The sequence below is a fragment of the Trichechus manatus genome, unplaced genomic scaffold, assembly GCF_000243295.1.
Source record: "Trichechus manatus latirostris isolate Lorelei unplaced genomic scaffold, TriManLat1.0 scaffold00023, whole genome shotgun sequence".
Taxonomy (NCBI): Eukaryota; Metazoa; Chordata; class Mammalia; order Sirenia; family Trichechidae; genus Trichechus; species Trichechus manatus.
In genome coordinates, this window is record NW_004443959.1 from 9,104,295 (window position 1) to 9,126,375 (window position 22,081).

The following is a 22,081-nucleotide window of genomic DNA, read 5'->3' on the forward strand; positions in this document are numbered from 1 at the left end:
CACACCGACCTATGATCCACTGCCATCAGGTCACCACACGAGAGACGAGCTACTGAGTACAGTGGAATGAGCTAACGTGTAGTCAGTCTCCACAGTGGGAGAACCTTGCTCCATCCAGTGAAGTGAGGCACCAGTGCAACTGCAGCAGGAAATGAAGTCAGGAGACTTTGTAATGACTTTGGCTTTTATTTGGACCATGATGGAAAGCCAGTGGAGGGTTTTAGGCATAGGAGTGATATGATCTGACATCTTTTAACAGCTTCCTCTGGCTGTTGTGTTGAGAATAGACTGGGAGGGGGCAAGGGCAGATGCAGAAAGGTGTTATCAATAACCCAGGAGAGATATTAATAGTGGCTTGGGTGACAACAGTAGGGGGAGTGAGAAATAGTCAGATTTTGGATATTTTGGACATGGGGTGAGAAAGACAGGAGCCAAGAATGACTCCAAGATTTTGCAACTGAAGGATGGAATTGCAGTTTTTTTTAACGACCATGGGATCCACTGCGAGAAAGAGTTTGGAGAATATGAGGAGTTTGGTCATTTTAAGTTTGAGATGCTGACTGGACAAATGTCAAGTAGAGTTGGATGTGGGAATTTGGAGTTCAGAGGAGCGGTCCAAGAGGGAGATATAAATCCAGTGGTCCTTATAATAGAGATGTTATTTTTATTTAAGTCACAGACTGGAAAAGATCACCGAGTGGAAGTAGATAGAAAAGCAGTCCGAGAATTGAGCCTTGGGGGCACACCCACATCAAGAGGCTAGGGAGAGGACTGGTAACCAGCAAAAGAGCAGTGGGATAAGAGGAACCCAGAAGTGTGGCCTCCGGGTGAGTTAGCAACTCTGCTAAATGCTGCTGATAGGCAAATACGATGAGGACTGAGGACTGAGCCGCAAGAGTCTCTGGCAACATCCACAGGCACTCTTTCAGTGGTGTGTGGATGCAAACCCCAGCCAGCATGGGTTCAAGAGAGAATGTACCCCAAAAGCAGGAGTTAAGACGGTGGCTCCATTATGTACTTTGTTGACACTGGGCTGAGGGTAGAGGGAGGGAGGTAGGAAAAAGCCTTCCAAGCACCACTACCAGAGCAGCCAGAGAACCTCCTCCAGTTCCAGCTCTTCAGCAATCACCCCCGGGCACAGGGAAAGCAAAGAATTGAGGAGCGCAGGGTCACCCAGCACACTCACGGTCCTGTTCTGCCTAAGGACCAAGCTCACTGTCAGAGTGGCTAACACAGAAGCAGCCTCTTCACACTTCTTTCAGAAAGACCCCTCAAGGAATCTAAAGGGTGGCCCCGAAGCAGAATGAAACCCAAGAAAGCAAAGAGTAGGGTTAAGGTTGGGCTGATACACAATGATTTCTGTAGATTCTCTTCCAAAAAGTGACTGGGTATATTACAGTGCAGCTAAATGACACACGACACAAGTCCAGTTAGCAAATCAAAAAAGTTTTATATGATTCAAAGAAAAAAGTTACATTACATATACTCTTTTAAATAATAAGTCGAAGTCTGTTACATAAAACATAATTAGGAAACATTTAAAATTTTATTATTGAAACTACTAAAAAAGGCTCAAAGTCAAAAAAGATCAAGCGAAACTGCTCAGGCAATAAAGTGCACTGGGGAACCTGCCTCATCACGCTCTGCCCTTACCACCCAGAGCCATCCAACCACCAAGGGCCAACCGATGAGGAATCCACACCGAAACAACACACAACGAGGGTTCTGGTTCTCAGGATAACTAGGGAACTGGTTCCCAACTTAGTCTTTCCATGGACAAACTAAAAAACAGAGGTCATTTATAGACGGTATTTCTAAATCTAATCAGGAAATGGAAGCGTAAATTAAAACATCTATTTTCAATACATTTCTTCTTTAGAAACAACACACCTCAAAGAATGAAGTTCTATGTGAGACTCAACCAAATACTCAAAGATCTTGTATTATCCACCAGAACAACTAGTATTATTTTGCATGTTATAATTTTTAAAATATGCAAATTTGATGCCATTTACGGCATACACATAGTCAAAAATGTTTACGCTGATTTAAGACATGAGTGGGGGAGAGAAAGGACTGGGTTGGTGGGGAAAAAACATGAGATATATACATTTAATTATAGTTCTCTTGCAACTGGATTATGTCTCATGACAAGTAGGAATACTCAACTATGAAAGTGTCCAAAAACGTGAAAACCTCCAAAAAATACAGGCAGCACTTACAAACATATATGTCAAATAGCAGTTGATAATAACGGGCAACATAATGGGTGTCAAGTATAACACACAATGGATGATCAGGTGAGGTCTGTATCAAACACAAAACTTAATTACATTTAATTATCCAATATTTCACCTTACCGTCATTTTAATAAAGGTAAATGCCAATAACTAAAGGGCAAAGACAAAATCTAAATACACACCACACAGTAAAAAATATTCCCAGGCTAACCAAGTAGTGCAACATTCCATATGTTCCTTGCATTTATTCTGTTGCCTGAATTTCTAACAATGTTTAACAAAAAAGTTTCAGTGGCTTACTTGGCACAGGAGGACAGCGTCTCTTCTATATCTAGAACATTTACTATGTTCAGAGTGGTGCCTGTGGTCTATTTTCTAGGTAGACTGCAAAAAACTTCTCGCTTCTCCTCTGTTCCTATTTAGTTTGATCAAAAAATTTTCCTCCAAACAAAAGGGATGAAAGGACAGCTGGGGAGTATTACTGCCATTTAGCATAACTTGCATTTCCAATGGTTTTTATTTCTTAATAAAGGAATTCCAACTCTGGAGCTGGGCAAGGGCACACGCACAGACAAGCTGTACTTTGGTGGAAAGTTCATTCAACCCATGAGGACATTTCCTTTTACTCTAAGTTATTCTACCCACAGTAAGGGTACCTCAAAAGGCCACATCAAATGAAGTCAATTTACAATTTACAAAGCGGCAGGGTGTGAGTGCTTACATCATCTTTTTGGTGTTTTAGATACACACAGGACTGTGAATGGTTTGTCTTCAGCAAAGCAATGGCCCAAAAAGACACATGTTAAACACAGACACTCAAATCCTATAGCAACTCCCTGCTCACTGGGTATATTAGGTATTTTAAGTTATCCTCTGGGGTACACCCTTCATAAGTCACATCATGGTCACAGGTTAACCAAAATTTTAGTTCCTTGGGCTGCAAGCCCAGAAGGAATGGATGCTTGGAATTTTGCCTGAAAATGTCACAAAGAAGCTGATAGCAAAGTTCGTTTTTCCCTTTTCTTTCAGAGGCCCTTTTGAACCAGTTCTGATTCTAAAAAACTCTTAGATCTAAAAGGCCTGTTTACGTACTTGTGATTTCCTTTCGGCTGGATAATGCGCCAAGTTTATTAAAAAGGGTCACTATAAAACTTTGTTATTAAACATTGGAAAGCAGGTTGCAAAATCATCTATCTAGAAATTGGTGGGTTTTGAGCACAACAATATAAATATTTTTTATAGAAAACCGTATAAAAATTAGTACCCTGTCTCATTTCTACAAAACATGAATAGAAAGGTTGTAAAAATCCAGATTTTGTAAACTTTATTGCCGAAATATTTGAACGCTGGTGATTTAGCTCATCAAATTTTCTTCTATTTCCTTAACAAAAAATTCTGAAAACTACAAAAGATATTGAACAGGGTCCCAACCAAAAAAGAAAAGTTGACACACTTTCAGCAGAACCAGCTCCCCACTACCTCCTAGCCCCCCAAAACGATTTTTTTTTTCTTTTGGGAGAGGAAATGACCAATTCTCTATTGTGTTACTTCCATTCCTGAATAAAAAAGGCTTAAAAAAAATCCCGTTGGTAATTCCCTGGCTGACCTTTCAGGCAGAGACCGGCATGGTCCCGAGGGGGCTCCCAGGTTTTTCCGCCAAGGCAGTTCTGTTCAGTTTGCCAACCTCTGCCTGCCAGCCAGGGATCTTCTTAGTAGTCATGTGACGCCGGGCATGCTTCGTCAAGTGGTCACTGCGCATGAAACGCCGATCACACACTGGACACACAAACTTCTTCTCCCCTGTGTGCGTTCTACGGTGGCGAGAAAGTTCATCTGAACGAGCAAATTTTTTATCACAGCCATCCCAGCTGCAATTGAAAGGCTTCTCCCCTAAGAGGTGAGAAAACATATGTTAAAGAAAAATCAAATGTTCAACGCTTTATTGGATGGGTTAATTTATGTAGTTTTAAAATTCTGTTCCCCTAAAAACTCAGAGGAAGAAAGTAATAGCCTATTATTCTTGTATTGGGTTATTTGAAAGTCAAGAAATTCTCCAAAATGCATTTTTTCCTACCACACCTAAGATGTAGTTTGTCAAGGCCCAAAATGACAAAATAATAATCTAATCTTTCAAAAGGAGATTTTTTAAATAAAAATAAATGTTATAGCTTGGGGTAGGGCTAAGATTCTTGAAAAGAAGTAATTCCTTCCTTCTCAAGATAAGCTGCATATTAAAAAAAAAAAAAATCCCTCCCAGGATCTATAAGACTCCTCAGAATCATTACTTCCATCTTCATATTTCTTGTACACTGACAAGGAGTTTAGCAACAAAACAAAAGGGTTAGAATTCTAATGTTCACCTTGTCACAAGCTTCCAGGCTGAAAGAACAGACTAGGAATCTCATCTTTGTCATTCTTTCATTCAAAGTTCCAGAGCACCCAGCAGGTGCCAGGTCCTGTGCTTCCTGGAGTTAAGACATGAGAAAGATCTGTGTTCTCCGGGAGCGAGCACAGGGAAGCCCTCCTAACAGAGCCCTCCAGGGCCTTTCCAGAAGCAGGGGCTCCCCCTTTTCTGCATCCCAAAGCCCTTCTCTTCACCAGGCTTTTAACAACCACACACAGCTTGTGAGACCTTGTAAACGGATTTGTGTCAACACTGGCGCACACTATTATGTAACCCACCTTTCTATGGGTTTTGCCTAGTTTACCCACCTTTGTACAGCTAAGTCTCCAGCACAGCACTCTGCTGAGCAAGTGGCTCATAAATGGTTTTGAATGAATAGGTGTTCAAGAGACCCCAACTAAATACCTGATATTTTTCAGAGCTGAATTAATAGGAAAATTCAGCATCACAATGGTGTTTTCTAATGATTTCAAGAACCAGAGCCTGAAACATTCTGGATCACAAAGACTCCACGGTGTAAGCACAAACATGCCCCACCTGTTCCCAAGAGCCCACTGCTGTCAAGTCAATTCGAACTCACTGGAAACCCTGACGGCCTAGTGGTTAGAAGCTACAGCTATGAACCAGAAGGTCAGCAGTTCAAATCCACCAGGTGCTCCTTGGAAACTCTCTGGGGCAGTTCTACCCTGTCCTATAGGGTTGCTATGAGTTAGAATGGACTCAAAGGCAATGGGGTTTTTTTAGTTCCCTGGAAACTGCCACCTACTGCTGGCAGCATACCAGATGCCCAGGTACTGGACAGAGACCGACGGTCCTTTTGGCAGGGCCTTTACAAAACGCCCTGTACAACGGCAGTCCTTGTTTTCAACACATCCAAAATGTAGCCTTCACTCACACCACCTTATCCTAATTTCTAAACTTTTCAGGTTGGTAGAAACAAATGTAAAACCATCTTTTTTTTTTAATTGTACTTTAGGTGAAGGTTTACAGAACAAATAGTTTCTCATTAAACAGTACACATATTGTCTTATGACACTGGTTAACAACCCCACGACATGTCAACCCTCTCCCTTCCTGACCTTTTTTTTTGGTGAAAATGTACATAGCCAAAGACACACCATTTCAAAAATTTCTTCATGTACAATTCAGTAACAGTGATTACGTTCTTCCAGTTGTGCTGCTATTCTCACTTTAGATGAAGGTTTACAGAACAAACTAGTTTCTCATTAAACAGTATACAGGTTGCCCTGTGACAATGGTTAACAACCCCACTACGTGTCAACACTGTCCTTACTCAACCGTGGGTTCCCGATCACCAGCATTACTAGCTTTCCTGTCCCCTTCTGCCTTCTAGTCCTTAGCCCTGGACTGCTGTGCCTCATTAGTCCCATTTTGTTTTATGGGGCTGTCCAAAAGCAATCTTATCCAAGGTAAACTTATCTAACATTTCTATTTCTTACAAAAACTGCCATTTTTTTTCTTTTTTTTTTTTTTTTACAAATAACTATTTAGTGTTTACAAGATGATCCAAGTTGATTCTTCAAAACGTTTAGTTATTTAAATTGAAGTACTTTGGAAAACATGAAAATAACTTGTTCTGATCATCTTATACTATGCCATTCTGTCAGTACTTCTACCAGATGAGGATTACTGAATACACAGTAAAACCTCATTCAATTGCCTCCTCAAATCTGGAGTCCATGCTTTTATGTGAAGTTAACCTCGGTAGTAAAAGTGAAAAGCAGAGCTTACTAAGGTAAATGAGCTGTAAGAGAAGCAAGCATGTTAAGTCCCTTGAAACACCCGATGACTTTTATACCATGAGAGTGTCCACACTGCAGGTAGAACGACAAATCATCATTTACTAGTGTCAGGCTCTGCTGTCTGACACCAAGAATTTATGATCCAGGTGAGATATGACCAGTATGGAAGTAACTATAATACAAAAGAGAATGTGGTGAGAAATACAATAAACCAAGAGGGTCAAGGAAGGAAAGAGAGATCAGGGAACACTTCTAAGAACTGATCTTGGGAAGGACCTTAAAGGGTTTTCACTAAGTAGAGACAGACAGAAGCAGGGACGGATTCCCCAATAAGCCAGGGAAGCATGTGCTTAGGGCATCAACAGAACAGGAGTACCAGTCGCCCAAAGCAAAGACTCACAGATGCCAAGCAGACAGGACACAAGGAACAAAGAGTGCTGCCATGGAAGTGAACTGGCAGAGCACTAACGAAACTGATACCATTTCATAAATACTGTAGGCGGTAACAGTGATATCTTGCTTCTCATTTCGGACCCATCGGGATAACCTCTCACTCAGTTCTCTCTCGCTGATAACATTAAGAACGTGCCAGTGGCACTGTAACTGTGTAACGCGTGATGTATCTGATCCTGTGCAAAGGAAACCAAGACGTGTCTTCAGATTGAGCGTACTCTTATATTTGTATCATGCTTTGTGATCACTCTTGCCCCCGTTGGGTATTAGCCGTAGACCAATGAACTGTGAAGACGCAGCATCAAAGGACAGAAAGTGCACAAGTTTTTAAGTATTATTTCAAGACGAAAAACACTCACGGAGAACTGCGAAGGGCCCACCAACAAACATCATACGACACACAAATGAAATTATTTCCAACTGCCTTGCAAGTACTATTTCTTTTGACTATCTCAGCCCTGAAGAACAAAATTACATGTTCCAAATCAATTTTTTTACTTACTGATTTTCAAATATAAATTTTTGTGTTAACATCCAAATTCGAATGTAAATTTTATTTTTAAAATTTTATTTATTTTCAATTATTCCAGTTTATTTACCGCCAAATCAAACCAAACCCGTTGTCATCGAGTCGATTCTGACTCACAGTGACCTTATTTGCTATGGTAGAACCCAATGTAAAAAGTGACATAATTTTATATCCAAGTAAAAAGAAACAGCAACAAATACGTGCAGTGCAAAAACGAAAGCCCACAGAAGATAAAAAGAAAAGGATCTGGGGATTCCTAAAGACAATTCCAAAATTAACTTCCTTTTTAAAATGTAATGAATCAGAAAAGACTTCTTCAATTGAATGCATGAGCTTAAAAGTGCAAATTGTTTCAGTAGTCCCACTAATGCTTAAATTACTAACAGCAGTATGAACGTAATAGAACTGGTTCCAAATACGGAATCCATTCCTTCCCGCAGTAAAAAAAAAAAAATTAATAATGGTGTAGAAAGTGGAACTATTTTAGGATCTGAAACTGTTGTATCTGCAGCCCCCATAAATAACAAATACAGATTCTGCTTTGTGGAATAATTTTCTTCTAATAACGTAAACTACTGGATCGAAAGAGGGCCAAGTGATTGTCAACATCACAGCAGACCATCTGAAAATTTTGCGTCGAGAATTTCTGGATGGTTAACAAATAAGATTCTGTAGCCTGAATACATTTCTAGGGTGCAAACCTAATGGTGAAAATCATAAGAGGGAGTGGCTACTGTATTCTCCATCAGTTGGCTCTGCATATTGTTTTGTTTGAGAGCCATTCAGTCCTAAATCACTTCTCAATATTGCTACGGATGGATTTAGCAATCGGTTCAACTCAAATATGACTGATAACATGAAAACAGTTCAATTCACAGAGATTGTATGTTGTCATATCTAAACCGAAGACCTCTCCAACAGATGGAAAACCTGTCAAGCGATTTATCACATCTACTAGCTTAAAAAGTCAGACTGGTGAAGAAATCGCAAATCAAGTACTTCACTATTTATGTCAAGTTTGCAAAACTGATTTTTCTAAGTGCAGAGGTCAGTCCTGGGACAATGCTGCCAATATGTCAGGGTGTTCTAAAGGCATGCAACAGGTAATTTTACAACATGATGAATATGCCATTTTCGTACCATGTACTGCACATTCACTTAATCTTGTAGGACAGAGTGCAATAGCTTGCTGTCCAGAAGCAGTTGATTTTTTTTCTTCTGCTCAGTTACTACTCGCTCATTTTTTTTGCCACCTCTACTCACTGATGGACAGTTCTTAAAACATATTTGTCTTTCCTGAATCTGTAAACTTAGTTCTCATGTAAGAATAAAATTGTTGCACTTCTCTGTAAAGGGCTGTATCTAAGTCATCAGGAGCCCTGGTGGCACTGTGGTTAAAACACTTGGCTGCTAACTGAAAGGTCTGCAGTTCACATCCGCCAGCCACTCCATGGGAGAAAGGGAGAAATATGTAGCAGTCTGTTTCTGTAAAGATTTACAGCCTCGGAAACCCTATGGGGCAGATCTACTCTGTCCTATATGGTCACTATGAGTCAGAATTGATTCAAAGGCAGTGGGTTTAGGCACGTATGATTCCATAACAGAAGATAAAATACACTGCATATTTCCCAATGCTGAAACCGCTTTATGCGTTATTCCTAACTTTAATGATCACAAATTGCACAACAGAACACTCATTTTCATCCCTAAAGAGACTCAAAATCCCTCAGCGTACAATTCAAGAAAGACTCGATTCGTTATCCTTATTATATATGGAAGCAGACGCTCGGCAGCTTAATTATAACGAAATCTTTTAAGAATTATTAAAAGCAAAGAAGAGAAAAAAATGTTTTTAATTATAACATGTTAGAGGTGAAAGATCTACCTAAAAATAAAATACGGTAATCTGTTGTAATATCTGTTTTCTGATCATTTTCTTTTATGACATCTTTTCATTTGTTCCTCTACAATTATAGGATTTATTACAAAACAGGCATCAAAATTGAAATATGAGCTGTTTAAAGCAAAATTGGTGAAAGTCAATTTTTCATTGTCGGAAATCAACAGAATTTTACATCGATTATTGAAATAGCTAAGTTCACTGATTCATTTCCTTTGTTGTAGAATACGTGGAATATTCTTTCTGTAGGTGTCATATATAGTAAAAATCTCAGTACCCCAATAGCCACTAAAAATTTTATAATCTAGTTCTTCTCGTTCTGTTAAAATGGCATATGCCACTTTTGCACTCAATTGCTAATATTATAGTCTCATTTAAAAAGAAGTTATATTATGGCTAACTAAGACACACACACATATATATATACATGTATATATAACTCACATATCCCATTCAAACGTGTGAGTAAACAGAGGAGGGGGCATGACAGGTTATCAGTGCTTAGGGTCCTCACATGCCTTAATCTGGCCCTGGGCAAAAGGGTGAGGGAATGGAATGGAACAGAAAAGATAAACGAAGACTTTTTTTTGGCAAAGGCAGAGAGGCAAGTACTCATGGGCCAAGCCTGGGGCCTTATCCCCAAAGCATACAGTCCACTCTGCAGTGAGGAGGAATAGTAGAGTCCTTATTTGTAATGCCTGAAAACCAGACTGTATTTCATTCTGAAAGCAAGCGCTGCCATGGTTAGAGCATGAATGTGTTATCAGAAATAATTTTATCCCACACCAATAAAGAGAACTATGAAAGGGAAATCAGAAAATCAATACCATTTATAATAGCCCCTAAAAAAGTAAAATACTTAGGAATAAATCTGACCAGGGATGTAAAAGACCTATACAAAGAAAACTACAAAACACTACTGCAAGAAACCAAAAGAGACCTACATAAATGGAAAAACGTACCATGCTCATAGACAGGTGGGCTCAACATGGTGAAAATGTCAATTCTACCCAAAGCAATCTAAAATATAATGCAATCCCAATCCAAAATACCAACAGCATTTTTTTTCCAAACAAAAATTTATATATACATTGTTACATGATTCTAATTGCTCTCCCCATACTGTGACAGCACATACCTCCTTTCCACCCTATTCCCCATGTCCATTCAACCAGCTCCTAACCCTCTCTGTTTTCCCATCTCACCTCCGGACAGAAGCTGCCCATTTAGTCTCTTGTATCTACTTGAGCTAAGAGGCACACTCCTCATGAGTACCACTTTATGTCACAGTCCAATCCAATCCCTGTCTGAAGAGTTGGCCTCGGAAACTGTTTTAGTTCTGGGCTGATAGAGAATCCGGGGGCCGTGCTTTCCGGGGTACCTCCAGTCTCAGTCAGACCATAAAGCCTGGTCTTCTTACTAGAATTTGAGTTCTGCACCCCACCTTTCTCCTGCTCCATCTGGGACTCCAACAGCATTCTTTAACGAGATGGAAAAACTAATCATTAACTTCATATAGAAATGAAAGAGGCCTCAGATAAGTAAAGCATTATTAAAGAAGAACAAAGTAGGAGGCTCACACCATCTGACCTCAGAACCTACTATCCAGCTACGGTAGTCAAAACAGCCTGGCTCTGGTACAAAGACAGATATATTGACCAATGGAACAGAATCAAGAACCCAGATGTAAACCCATCCACCTACAGTCACCCAATCTTTGACAAAGGCCCAGCCTTTTAAACAAACCATGCTGGCAAAACTGGATGTCCAGCTGTAAAAAAAAAAAGAAATGAAACAGGACCCATACCGTACAACCTACATAAAAACTAATTCAAAATGGATCAAAGACCTAAATATAAAACCTGAAAATGATAAAGATCATGTTTGAAAAAACAGGGTCAATGCTAGAGGCCCTAATATATGGCATAAATAGGGTACAAACCATAACTAACAATACACAAACACCAAAAGGTAAGCTAGACAACTGGGATCTTCTAAAAATTAAACACTTAAGCTCATCAAAAGACTTCACCAAAAGAGTAAAAAGAGAACCTACAGGCTGAGAAAAAATTTTTGGCTATGACAAATCCAACAAGGGTCTACTCTCTAAAATCTACAGGAAAATCCAACACCTCTACAACAAAAAGAAATCCAATTAAAAAATGGGCAAAGGAAATGAACAGCTACTTCACCAAAGACACTCAGGCGGCTAACAGACACATGAGGAAATGATCGCCATCACCAGCCATTAGAGAAATGCAAACCCGAACTACAAGGACATACCACCTTACCCCAACATTACTAATCAAAAAAACAGAAAAAACAAATGTTGGAAAGGCTGCAGGAAGGTTGGAACTCTTATGCACTGCTGGCGGGAAGGCAAAATAGTACAACCATTTTGGAAAACGATATGGCGCTTCCTCAAAAAACTAAAACTAAAAATACCATACGATCCAGCAATCCCACTCCTAGGAATATATCCTAGAGAAATAAGAGCCATCATACAGACATATGCACACCCATGTTCACTGCAACATTATTCACAATAGCAAAAAGACAGAAACAACCTGAGTGCCCATCAACAGATGAATGGATACAGGAACTATGGTACATACATACAATGGAATAGTACACAACTATAAAGAACAATGATGAATCTGTGAAACACCTCACAAAATGGATGAATCTCGAGGACATTATGCTGAGTGAAATAAGTCAATTACAAAAGAGCAAACACTGTATGAGACCACTATTCTTAAAACTCATGAAAAGGTTTACACACAGAAAGAAACAATCTTTGATGGTTACAGGTGGGGGAGGGGGTGGGGAATGAAGGGAAAAACACCAACTAGACAACGGGTAAGTGGTAACTCTGGTGAAGAGTAAGACAGTACACAATACTGGGGAAGTCAGCACAACTTGATCAAGGCAAAGTCATAGAAGCTTCACAGACACATCCAAACTCCCCGAGGAACCCAGTTACTGGGCTGAGGGCTGGGGACCATGGTCTTGGGGGACATCTAGCTCAACTGGCATAAGACAATTTACAAAGAAAATGTTCTCCATCCTACTTTGGTTGAGTAGCCTCTGGGGTCTTAAAAGCTTGTGAGAGATCATCTAAGATACTCCACTTGTCCCACTCCGTCTGGAGCAAGGGAGAATGAAGATAACTAAAGACACAAGGGAAAGATTAGTCCAAAGGACTAATGGACCACAACTACCACAGCCTCCACCAGACTGAATCCAGCACAACTAGATGGTGCCTGCCTACCACCACTGACTACTCTGACAGGGATCACAACAGAAGGCCCCAGACAGCGCAGGAGAAAAATGTAGAACAAAATTCAAACTCACAAAAAAAAGACCAGACTTAACTGGTCTGACAGAGACTGGAGAAATCCCGAGTATGGCCCCTGGACACCCTTTTAACTCAGTACTGAAGTCACTCCTGAGGTTGACCCTTCAACCAAAGATTACACAGGCCTATAAAACAAACAATAACACACACAGTTCAACCATATATATGAGACTAAATGGGCACACCAGCCCAGGGGCAAGGACGAGAAGGCAGGAGGGGACAAGCAAACTGGACCAATGGCAATGGAGAACTTGAGGTTGAGAGGGGGAGTGCTGACACATCACGGGGTTGGCAACCAATGTCACAAAACTGCATGTGTATTAATTATTTAATAAACTAATTTGCTCCGTAAACTTTCACCTAAAGCACACACACACAAAGCTAGACACATGAAAAAAAAAATTTTAGAAAAGTTTTGTATTACCTTCCAAAAAAAATCGCTTCATCTCAAATACATTTTGGAATAAAGCACAATGGTAACTCCCTCTGATTCAGTCCTTTCTAATTTCACTGTTGTCCCACAGGCTATTTACACACAGTCTGGTGGAAAAGGGGTACACCATCAAGAGAATTTAAAATACACTTCTTTACTGCAGAACCTTTAACCTGTTAATGCGCATATATGTATACTAACCTCTAAAAGGCAAGTTTAATGGACTCCAGCAACCCTAAGGACAGAGTAGAACCGCCCGCAAGGTTTCCAAGGAGCAGATGATGGATTCAAATTGCTGACCTTTTGGTTTGCAGCCCAATGCTTAACCACTGCACCACCAGGGGTCCATTTAACCATTTCCCATTCCCTTCGAGTCGATTCCAACTCATAGCAACTCTATAGTAGACAGAGGAGAACTGTCCTACAGGACAGAGCAGAACTGCCCCACAGGGTTTCCAAGGAGCGCCTAGTGGATTCGAACTGCCGAGCTTTGCGTTAGCGGCCCTATCTCTTAACCACTGTGCCACCAGGGCTCCCCATTTAACCATAGGATCCCAAAAAAACAAAGCAAAACAAGAATACTAACTCACAGGATGAGAGTTTCACAGAACAAACCTGAGAAATTCTGCCCTCATCTACAAAAACAGAATCTCTCCCAGGCAACTCAGACCTCTGCGAAACAATGGCAGCCACCAGCCACATGCAGCTGTTTCAGTGTAAATGCGAATTAATTACAATGAAAAATACATCCTTTTAAAGTATTCTAGAATGTAACTTTTCAACAGCTTGGAGAGACCTTTCCTCATAGTACACCTAAATATGTCACACTGTAAGATGTTACACAAACGTGAACGTACAGTTCCTGAAACGCTGAGAAAGGGATGTCTACTGCAATGTGAAGAGAGATGGGCACCATCCCAGATGTTCATTAAGGGACCACAATCACAGAATTAGACCACACTTTATCTACTGGGGTAACCAGCGGTCACTGCCCATAAAATTCACTGATGGTTGTGCTGTGATTAACTCGTAGCCCCTACAAGATTGTGAAAACTTTCCAGGATCAAAGAAAAAAAAAAGAAACATTTTTATTCTATTTTCTAAATCCAAAATTGGGACCTATGAGGTCAAAAAATCATTAACAACTGGAATCCCACAAACAGCAGATTCCCCACCTCATTCACCCCACAACACCATACGCTCTTGTCTAGGAAGAAAAACATTTGTGGAACTGCCACGTTTTCCACACATCTCCAGTGGTTCTCAAGACTCCCTCCCCTCTCGAAGAAGCTCAGTCGAGGCTTATCTCCTAGCTATCCGCAGTACTTACCTGTGTGACTGCGAAGGTGAGCCTTGAGGTGGGAACTTTTGAAGTAGGTTTTCCGGCAGCCTGGGAAGTTGCAAACATAGTTCCTCCTTCGAGAAAAGTCTACCTGAGGGGCACAGTTTTGGCTGGATGCGATGAAAACTGGAGCAGGAGCAAGGGGCAGTAACCTGGTATTCCCAACAGCCATCACACTCGATGGGCAGGTGGCAGGCTGGGGGAGGGCAGCCTGGGGGAGGACGAGCATCACAGTTCCCTGAGGCACAGGTGGTCCCATGAACACAGGCTGGGCGACTGGAGTAGTCTGGGGTAAGATGGGCTTGACAGTCCCTGCAGACAGTGGGGGAGGAGACTTCAAAAAAGCTGGTATCACGCTACTCTGTCCAGACATGGGGATCATTTGGCAAAGGACAGGGGGGCTGGGGACGGGGACAGAAATCAGATGGGTGGCTTTCCTTGGCAAGTAATTTTCATAATTCTTTGGTGAGCAGTTTTGAACAGCAACAGGCCATCCCGCCTGTTGGCCTTTATCGGTGGGGATCAGGCCACCAGAGTTGTCCGAGCAAGGCTGACAGGATACCGACTTTGTGCTGAGTAAACTGTCAGCGAGGTGTGTGTCCTGCAAAGCTGCACAAGGGCCCAGAAATTGTGCTTCTCCTCTGTTGTCTAAAAGTCCCTGTTCTTGAGACTGGGCTGCAGGAATGTGGGCAGGAGCAGGACTCTCCCCCGTGTGCCGGATCACACTCGTCACCACACTCGTCACCACGGCTCTGCAGGGTGGGCCAGGGGCTGGCTCCAGCATCTCGGGCTTCGAGCCAGGCAGCCCACTCCCGGCCTTCCCACTTAGCACTTTGGCAGCCACAGCAGAGGCGGGGGCGATGGCCGTGACCGTGCATGCTTTGGAATCAGTCACTTGGGAAGGAACAGGTGCCCCTGTTGATGGTTCCATGAGATCAGGGCTCTGTGGAGGAGTCATGCACTTAAAAAAAAAAAAAAAAAGTACTGTGTAAAAAAGTTTTGGTTAAATTTTAAAAGCGACTTATTTTAATCATGCATGTTGCCCCCCATGCCATTGAAAGAATAAGCCAGAAGAGACTGGTTTAAGGCTGCTCACAACAGCACCAGTGGATTTCAAGTTTGCACGAAGCACTTTACTTTCTAAGCTTCTCTCCATTTTGCTGACCCATCTCCCCACTTGCCCCGCATTTAAGAGAACACATCCACTCACTTGCTTTTGTGTAAGAAGCTCAGTGCTCCCTCCCCTAGACTTGTATGGTTACTGAAATAAGCCATTTAAGCATTAGGATGTCAACTGAGAAAACAAATGTATACTTCAAAGTGAGAGCTTTTCAGAATAATTTTAGATTCTCCAAAAAAAAAACCCCAGTGGTAATCATTTCACTAACACTTATAGGGTCGCTATGACTTGGAATCCACTCGATGGCAACGGGTTTGGGTTTTTTTTTTTTTTGGTTTATCTAATGTCTACTAGATATTAGAGCCATCCATAAAACATTCATGAACAAATCAGTGATTCTTCTAATCCCCCTGGACCAAACCTCTCTTTCTATTACTCTCCCAACAATTTCTAGTTATTTTCAGCCACCCTACAGGAGAGCCCAAGGCTGCATAACGCCAAGAGCGGGATTCCAGCAGTCAGGCTGCTGCTTTCACAATCCTCTCACCAACCACAATTTCCTTCTCATGTCTCTCTGTTTTCCACACTGCTGTCCAGTGCACTCTTGCAGCTCGATTAGATCCTAATTTTCCCTTCTCTTAGCAATCTACAGCTCAATTTCTCCAAGATGAGACACAATTTCTCCAAGCAATTTCGTAGCTATTAGCAAGTTAAAAACACAAACACAAAAAACGGTGCTCTTCTGTACCCAACTCACAGCTAAGAAGTTGGCTGCCACGTGAAGGCAGAGAGGCCAGTATTTCAATGCAGCTAAGACTGTAGTCTGATGCCAAAACACACGCTTTCTCCAGCTGCCACCCACGGATCCTCATCATCCTGGGGAACCTAAGCACCCATCCCAAGATTCCCCAGGGAAATGGGTACATTTTACTTTCTGGAATCAATCTACAGGATGCATTCTTTGCATGCTTAAACCTGTGCCTAGCAAGCTATGATCCCTCAATGGAAAGAGACCGCATTTTCAAGAGATAAAAGAGCTTCTGTCCCTTAGGACCCACACCAGGGGAGGGTATGCACTTTTCTTGCCAGCATCCCAGTGAATGTACCCAAGTGTTCTTCAATATATTCACTTAAAACACATTCATTTAAAAACAATATTTTTCGGCCCACACCTCCTTACCAGAGTTGATAAAGAATGGAAGTCCTTTGGTAGCTCAGATGCGGCTGTGTCCACATGCATAGTGGTGGTGACATCCCCAGAGTCAGAGACAGGTGTGAGGGGTCTTATCTTCAACAGGTCACCTTTCTGGGATCTTTGTCCCCAGGAGCTCATGCATACAAGAGCCTCAACAGCTTCGATGTCTGTCTGCTCCAAGATGCTGCACGTAGACCGCTCGCTGTCATGCCGCTTCCTCTCCAGGATGGACTCACATATGTCCATGATGTCAACCTAAAGGTAACGCAACACAACGGGGCTCTCAGTCCAGGTGAAAATGAGTATTTCCGTCTAGGTGAAAAACTAGTGAAGCATAATCCCCAATGGGCATGTCGACAGGCACACCAGGAGACTGCACTATCCATGTAACGCACACACAATACTCCATACACAACAAGCTCTGTGTTCTAGTAAAAAGGGCTAACAGAACATGCATGATTAATTCTGCTTTCAAACAAATGTTTTGAAGAGGGAAGGAAGATGATGGGACTTGGCTGGCAAGGCGTTTCCTCGAAAACCAATTCTCAAAAAAAGGTTATGAAGTTCATGTTTTCCTTTGGTAGATGATTAGTAAGACTAATTCCATGTGTGTAAGCCAAAGCTGCCAGTGTGAAAACTGCCCCACAGGGAGGAGCCTCTACTGAAGAGAGGTACCTTGACCTCTGGCACTTTTCTTCTGGACAGGTGACATCAGAGCATGGCTCTTCTAAGTTGGCAAAGCCACCAAAATGGTGTCGTCCCTACAGTTACACTGACTTTTCAAGTCACTGAACCCCATGTGCCCCATGAGGGCAGAACCCATGACTACTTAGCCTTGTTTCATAAGTTACTTGCTAACGCCACAAGCCTAGTAGGTGGAAGAGGATGAACTCTGAAAAAAGATCCACCGCAACCTAGGAAAAGATCTTTTCCCAGTGTATCACACCACCTCTTTATAAGCCGGAGAGGGTGGGAGGGAAGCGGCTGGGATTAACTGATCTCTTCCAAAAGTAACTTTAAATTTATCAAGATCCGAATTTCCACTAAATGCTTCGCATCAAAACTTTGTCCTACCCAGGATCCCCCCCCCCTCCCCGAGCAATCACATAAAGAAGCTGCCTTTACATATGCGACCCTGCCTAGTCCACGATACAGTGAAGTCACGGAACGTGGAAGTAGAAGCCGCCTGAGGCCTGCTCGGCCCACCACACGGCGGGAAGTGAGTTGAAGTCTCCCAGAGTCAAGGACGGGAACCCAGCCTCTCGGCCTGTCGCCCATCAGCCCACGTGCCGAGCCGACTGTGCCTGCAACCGACCTTCCCGCGGCCTCCAGACCCCGCACAGAAGCCGCGGCCCCACGTGCCCAGCAGGACAGCCGAGCCCCGGGCAGCAAGAAAGGTGCAAGCGGCCCTACGCCCCTGCCCGGCAGCGAGTACCCCACCCCGACCCCGCCAGCTTGGGGCGTTCCCCGCCAGCCGCGCCTCCGCCCCAACGGCCGCCCCCTCCTTATAAGGGCCCGGATGACGTGATGGCTGGAAATAGCCCCGCGCGCCCTACAACCGGGCGGGGGCGAGCCGATTCCAGGCAGGGCAAGACAAAGCTGCGCATCCCGGCGGCCTCGGAGCACACGCCCCCTGCTCCCCCGCCCCACCCAGCCCCGGCCCCTGCGTGACCAGCGCGACCAGCGCGGATCGCCCCCCAACCACTTCGCCGCTCCCCCAGCCGCCCGCCCGAGCGGCCCCTAGCGCGGACACACCGCTCCCGAGCCCGCCAGGGGCCCTAACGGTGTGGACGCGGCGAGAGGCCCGGGCATCCTCTGCGGGCGCTGCCCGGCCGCTGCCCGCGCGCGGCACTCCTCCCACCCGACCCGGCTAACCCGCACCGACAAAGGCGGCCGCACCCCTCGCCTCGCGCCTAACTCCGATGATGCTCCCTCTCCGACGCCAGCCCCGGTCACTCACCGAGCTCGCGTCGCCAGAACCCGCGGAACCCGGCGTGTGCATGGTGCCGGCGGTCAAGATGCAACAAAGCGGCCGCGAAGCGTGTGCTTGGCGCACGGCGGCGGCTGCACATGTGTGGTCGGGCGGCGGCTACCCGGACTCTGCACCGGGGCTGCGGCGAGCTTTAGCTGTCAGCGTGCGCGCCTCCGCCCGCACGGGTCTTTCCCGGCGCAGCCCTCAATGCACGGGGAGGGGCGGAGCAGGGAGAGGAGGGGGCGCGGGAGGCAGGCCGCGGGAGGGAGCGGCCGGGAGAGGGGCGGGGCGTTCAGGCAAACCAAAATACACGGTGCCCCGCCTGGGAGGAAGCAGGGCGGCGGCCAGCCAATCCACGTTCGGCCCGTGAGCGGCCGGCCAATGAGTGCCGGGGGGAGCCGCGTGATCAGAGCCTGGCCGCGGCGTGATCAGGCTGGGCGGGATGCGGCAAGTGTTTTGATCGGGGCGAGGGGGTGGGGCTTGAGGCCCTGGAAAGTAGGGGAAAGGTCCCGGCGGCGGCTGTGGCGGGAGCGCGGCGGCGGAGGGGGCGGTGCAGCTGCAGCCGGGGGAAGTCCCCGGCGCGGCGCCGAGCCCGGCTGGGTTGGGCTTGGGGGGAGAGGAGAGGCCGCGCTTAAAGGGTCCGCCCGTAGGGTGTCCGAGAGCCTGTCTCCAGACCACCGGAGAGTGAATTCATCCGGTAGAGGTGATCCGCCTGGATGCCTCAACTAAGCTTTTTGTTTTTAATTTCCGTTAATCCACCTGACCAGGAAAGAGATTTGAAAGCTGGTTGGCTCTAGGTGACATTCCTGCATTGATTCATTCCTGGATTAGGGTCTGGAAGAGTGACGGAAAAAGAAACCTGGCGCCCAGAGCCCGAGCTTCTAGGCCTGCTGCTGCCACTGACGCCCCTCCGCTGGCGTCTCTGAGCAGGGGACAAATGGGGGCAGGGGAAGCGGAGATCGCTGATCACCTGAGATGTGCCTGGTGAAACCCACCCGTTCTTCCCAGGCCCTGTGGAAATGCCACCCCCACGGGGAAGTCCTCACTGAGGCCTGGGTGAGAGAGATCTCCCCGTTTCCACAGCACCTTTTTCCCCTGTACTTCAGCTGACCGTGTCTATGTGTGTGGTTTGTCCACTTTTGTTGCTCTAAGCTCTTGGAGAGCAGGGACCAGGCTGTGTTTATTTGTTCCCCCACGGCCTCCAGCACAGAATGTGGCATTCCTTCATTCATCCGCAATCCACATTTACTGAGCTCTGTTAAGGTATGATAGTCCCTTGGTGGCGCAAAACTGTTAAACGCTGAACTGTTGCTGCTCTACTAGCAAAGGTGGCAGTTGGAACTCACCCAGAGGCGTAGGTTCTGAAAGGTCACAGCCTTGAAAACCGTATGGAGCTCAGTTTTACTCTGGTCATACGGGGTCGCTGTGAGTAGGGATGGACTCAACCGGCAACTAGTAGCAATAATATGGGTTGTTAAAGGGCCAGGTGAAGAAGATGCAATGAGGAATCCTTGTCCCTAGTAGACAGAGGATCTGCTACAGTGGGGACAGTGCTCTGAGAAGCCGTGGGCTAGCCGAACTCGCACGCTAGCCGAACTCGCACAAGCAGGTAGAGCCATCCCTCAGTTCCCTGGACTGAGGTGAGGTCCACGGCTCTTTCCACCACTTGCTGCAGACAAGCCTACTCTGGTTGGACAGAAGGACTAAGTAGACCAAGGACAGGGTATTTGCTGAAAGCAACATTAAGAATGCTTGAAGAGGAATTAACCACTATTAACTGCTCTCATGGAGACCTCAGACTCTCTGAAAAGGGCAGATGATGCTCTGGTCATGAAAAAGGTTCAGTCTTAGATACAGACTTGAATATCCTGTCTCCTGCACTAGCTGTTCTGTCTCCTCACCAGAAAGAAAGCTCCAGAGGTCTCCCTGGCCTCCCTGCTTCCTGCTTCCATTTTTGCCACCCATAATCCATTCCCTGCCCAGCTTCTAGAGTGATCTGTAAACCTTTCAGTGGCTCCCGCTGCCCTTAGGATAATATCCACACGCCCTGCCGTGACTTGGGAAGGCTTGCATGGATGTGGCTCCTCCCTGCTCCAGTCTTACCTGCTGTACTCTCATCACACCCTGATAAATACTTCCTACTTTCCTGCCTGTCAAGGCCTTTCTTCAGTCACCTGTTAATGTTAAACCTACTGCCTCCAGGCCCTTGCACTTGCTGTTCTCTGGAATGTGTTGGCTCCAGACGCATCCTCTGGTCTTACCTGTCATCTTCCCAGAAAGGCCTCCTCCAACCTACCTGTCTAAACGTTGTTGTGTGCCATCAAGTCGATTCCAACTCATAGCAACCCTCTAGGACAGACGAGAACTATGATCTTTATGGAAGTAGGCTGTAATCTTTACGGGAGCAGATCGCCAGGTCTTTTCTCCAGCAGAGCCGCTGGTGCATTCAGACCACCGACCTTTCACTTAACAGCTGAGTGCTTAACCATTGCGGCACCAGGGTTCTTTGTCTAAAGTGTACCTCCTCTACTCTGTCTTCATTTCATGTTCTTCTTTCCTTGATCACTTTTCACGATCTGTAATTAGGCTGTTTCTTTAGTTGATTGTTTATTGTCTGTCTTCCCACTAGAAGGCTAGCCCCCAAACTTAGGGACCTTGACTGTCTAATTTACTGTGAATCCCCAGTGCCTGACTCACTGTAGGCACACAGTAACTACTTGTTGAATGAGTGAGTGAATACAGGTACCTACGGACCATTCCCACCTGGGCATCTCTCAGGCACCTCTAATTCAGTATACTCAAGGCTGGACTCTTCTCCCCAAATCTGAGCTTCTGTCTTGGTGAAGGGTACCACTGTATAACCTGTCCCTTGATCCAGAAATCTGTCAGCTTTGACCCTTCCCTTTCCTGCACTTGTTTCTGCCAATTACGTCCTGCTCTTTTTCCTCCAAAATAACTCTCAAACCATTAACTTTTCTCCATCACCTGCTCCTTGCCCTGGTCCAGGCCACCATCCTCTCTCATCTGAATTGTTGCAACTGCCTCCTACTGAGGCAGCTCCACCACCTACAGATCTGCTCCTCACCTCATCGCCAGGATGATCTTCTGGAGGTAGAGGTGGTTCCAAACCATTACTCAAATCCTCAGTTGGAATCCAAGCAGCTGTAGGACTGAATCAGCACTGTTTAGTCAGGAATAGAGGCCGCAGGCAGTCCTTCCTGCATCATTTCTGACCATTTCCCTGAAACTCTTTCCATTCTGCCTTCCTGGCCCCACTGCCCCAGTACAGAATCCTGTGCTGAAGTGCTTTCCAGCCCTGAACATTATGTCATGTCATTCTTTCCTTCTTTGCAGATGATACTCCTTCTTCAT

At 44.9% G+C, this 22,081-nt stretch overlaps 1 protein-coding gene across 1 annotated transcript; it reads right to left on the bottom strand.

Moving 5' to 3' along the window:
• Positions 1–1,436: 1,436 nt before the first annotated feature.
• On the bottom strand, positions 1,437–18,775 carry KLF11 (KLF transcription factor 11). The gene is made up of 4 exons (XM_004373067.2): positions 18,698–18,775; positions 16,723–16,992; positions 14,411–15,383; positions 1,437–4,130 (listed from the first exon to the last, which is right to left on the bottom strand). Exons 1-4 carry the CDS (start codon positions 18,737–18,739, stop codon positions 3,850–3,852), a joined length of 1,566 nt encoding a protein of 521 aa, XP_004373124.1. The 5' UTR covers positions 18,740–18,775; the 3' UTR covers positions 1,437–3,849.
• Between the last annotated feature and the right edge of the window lie 3,306 nt (positions 18,776–22,081).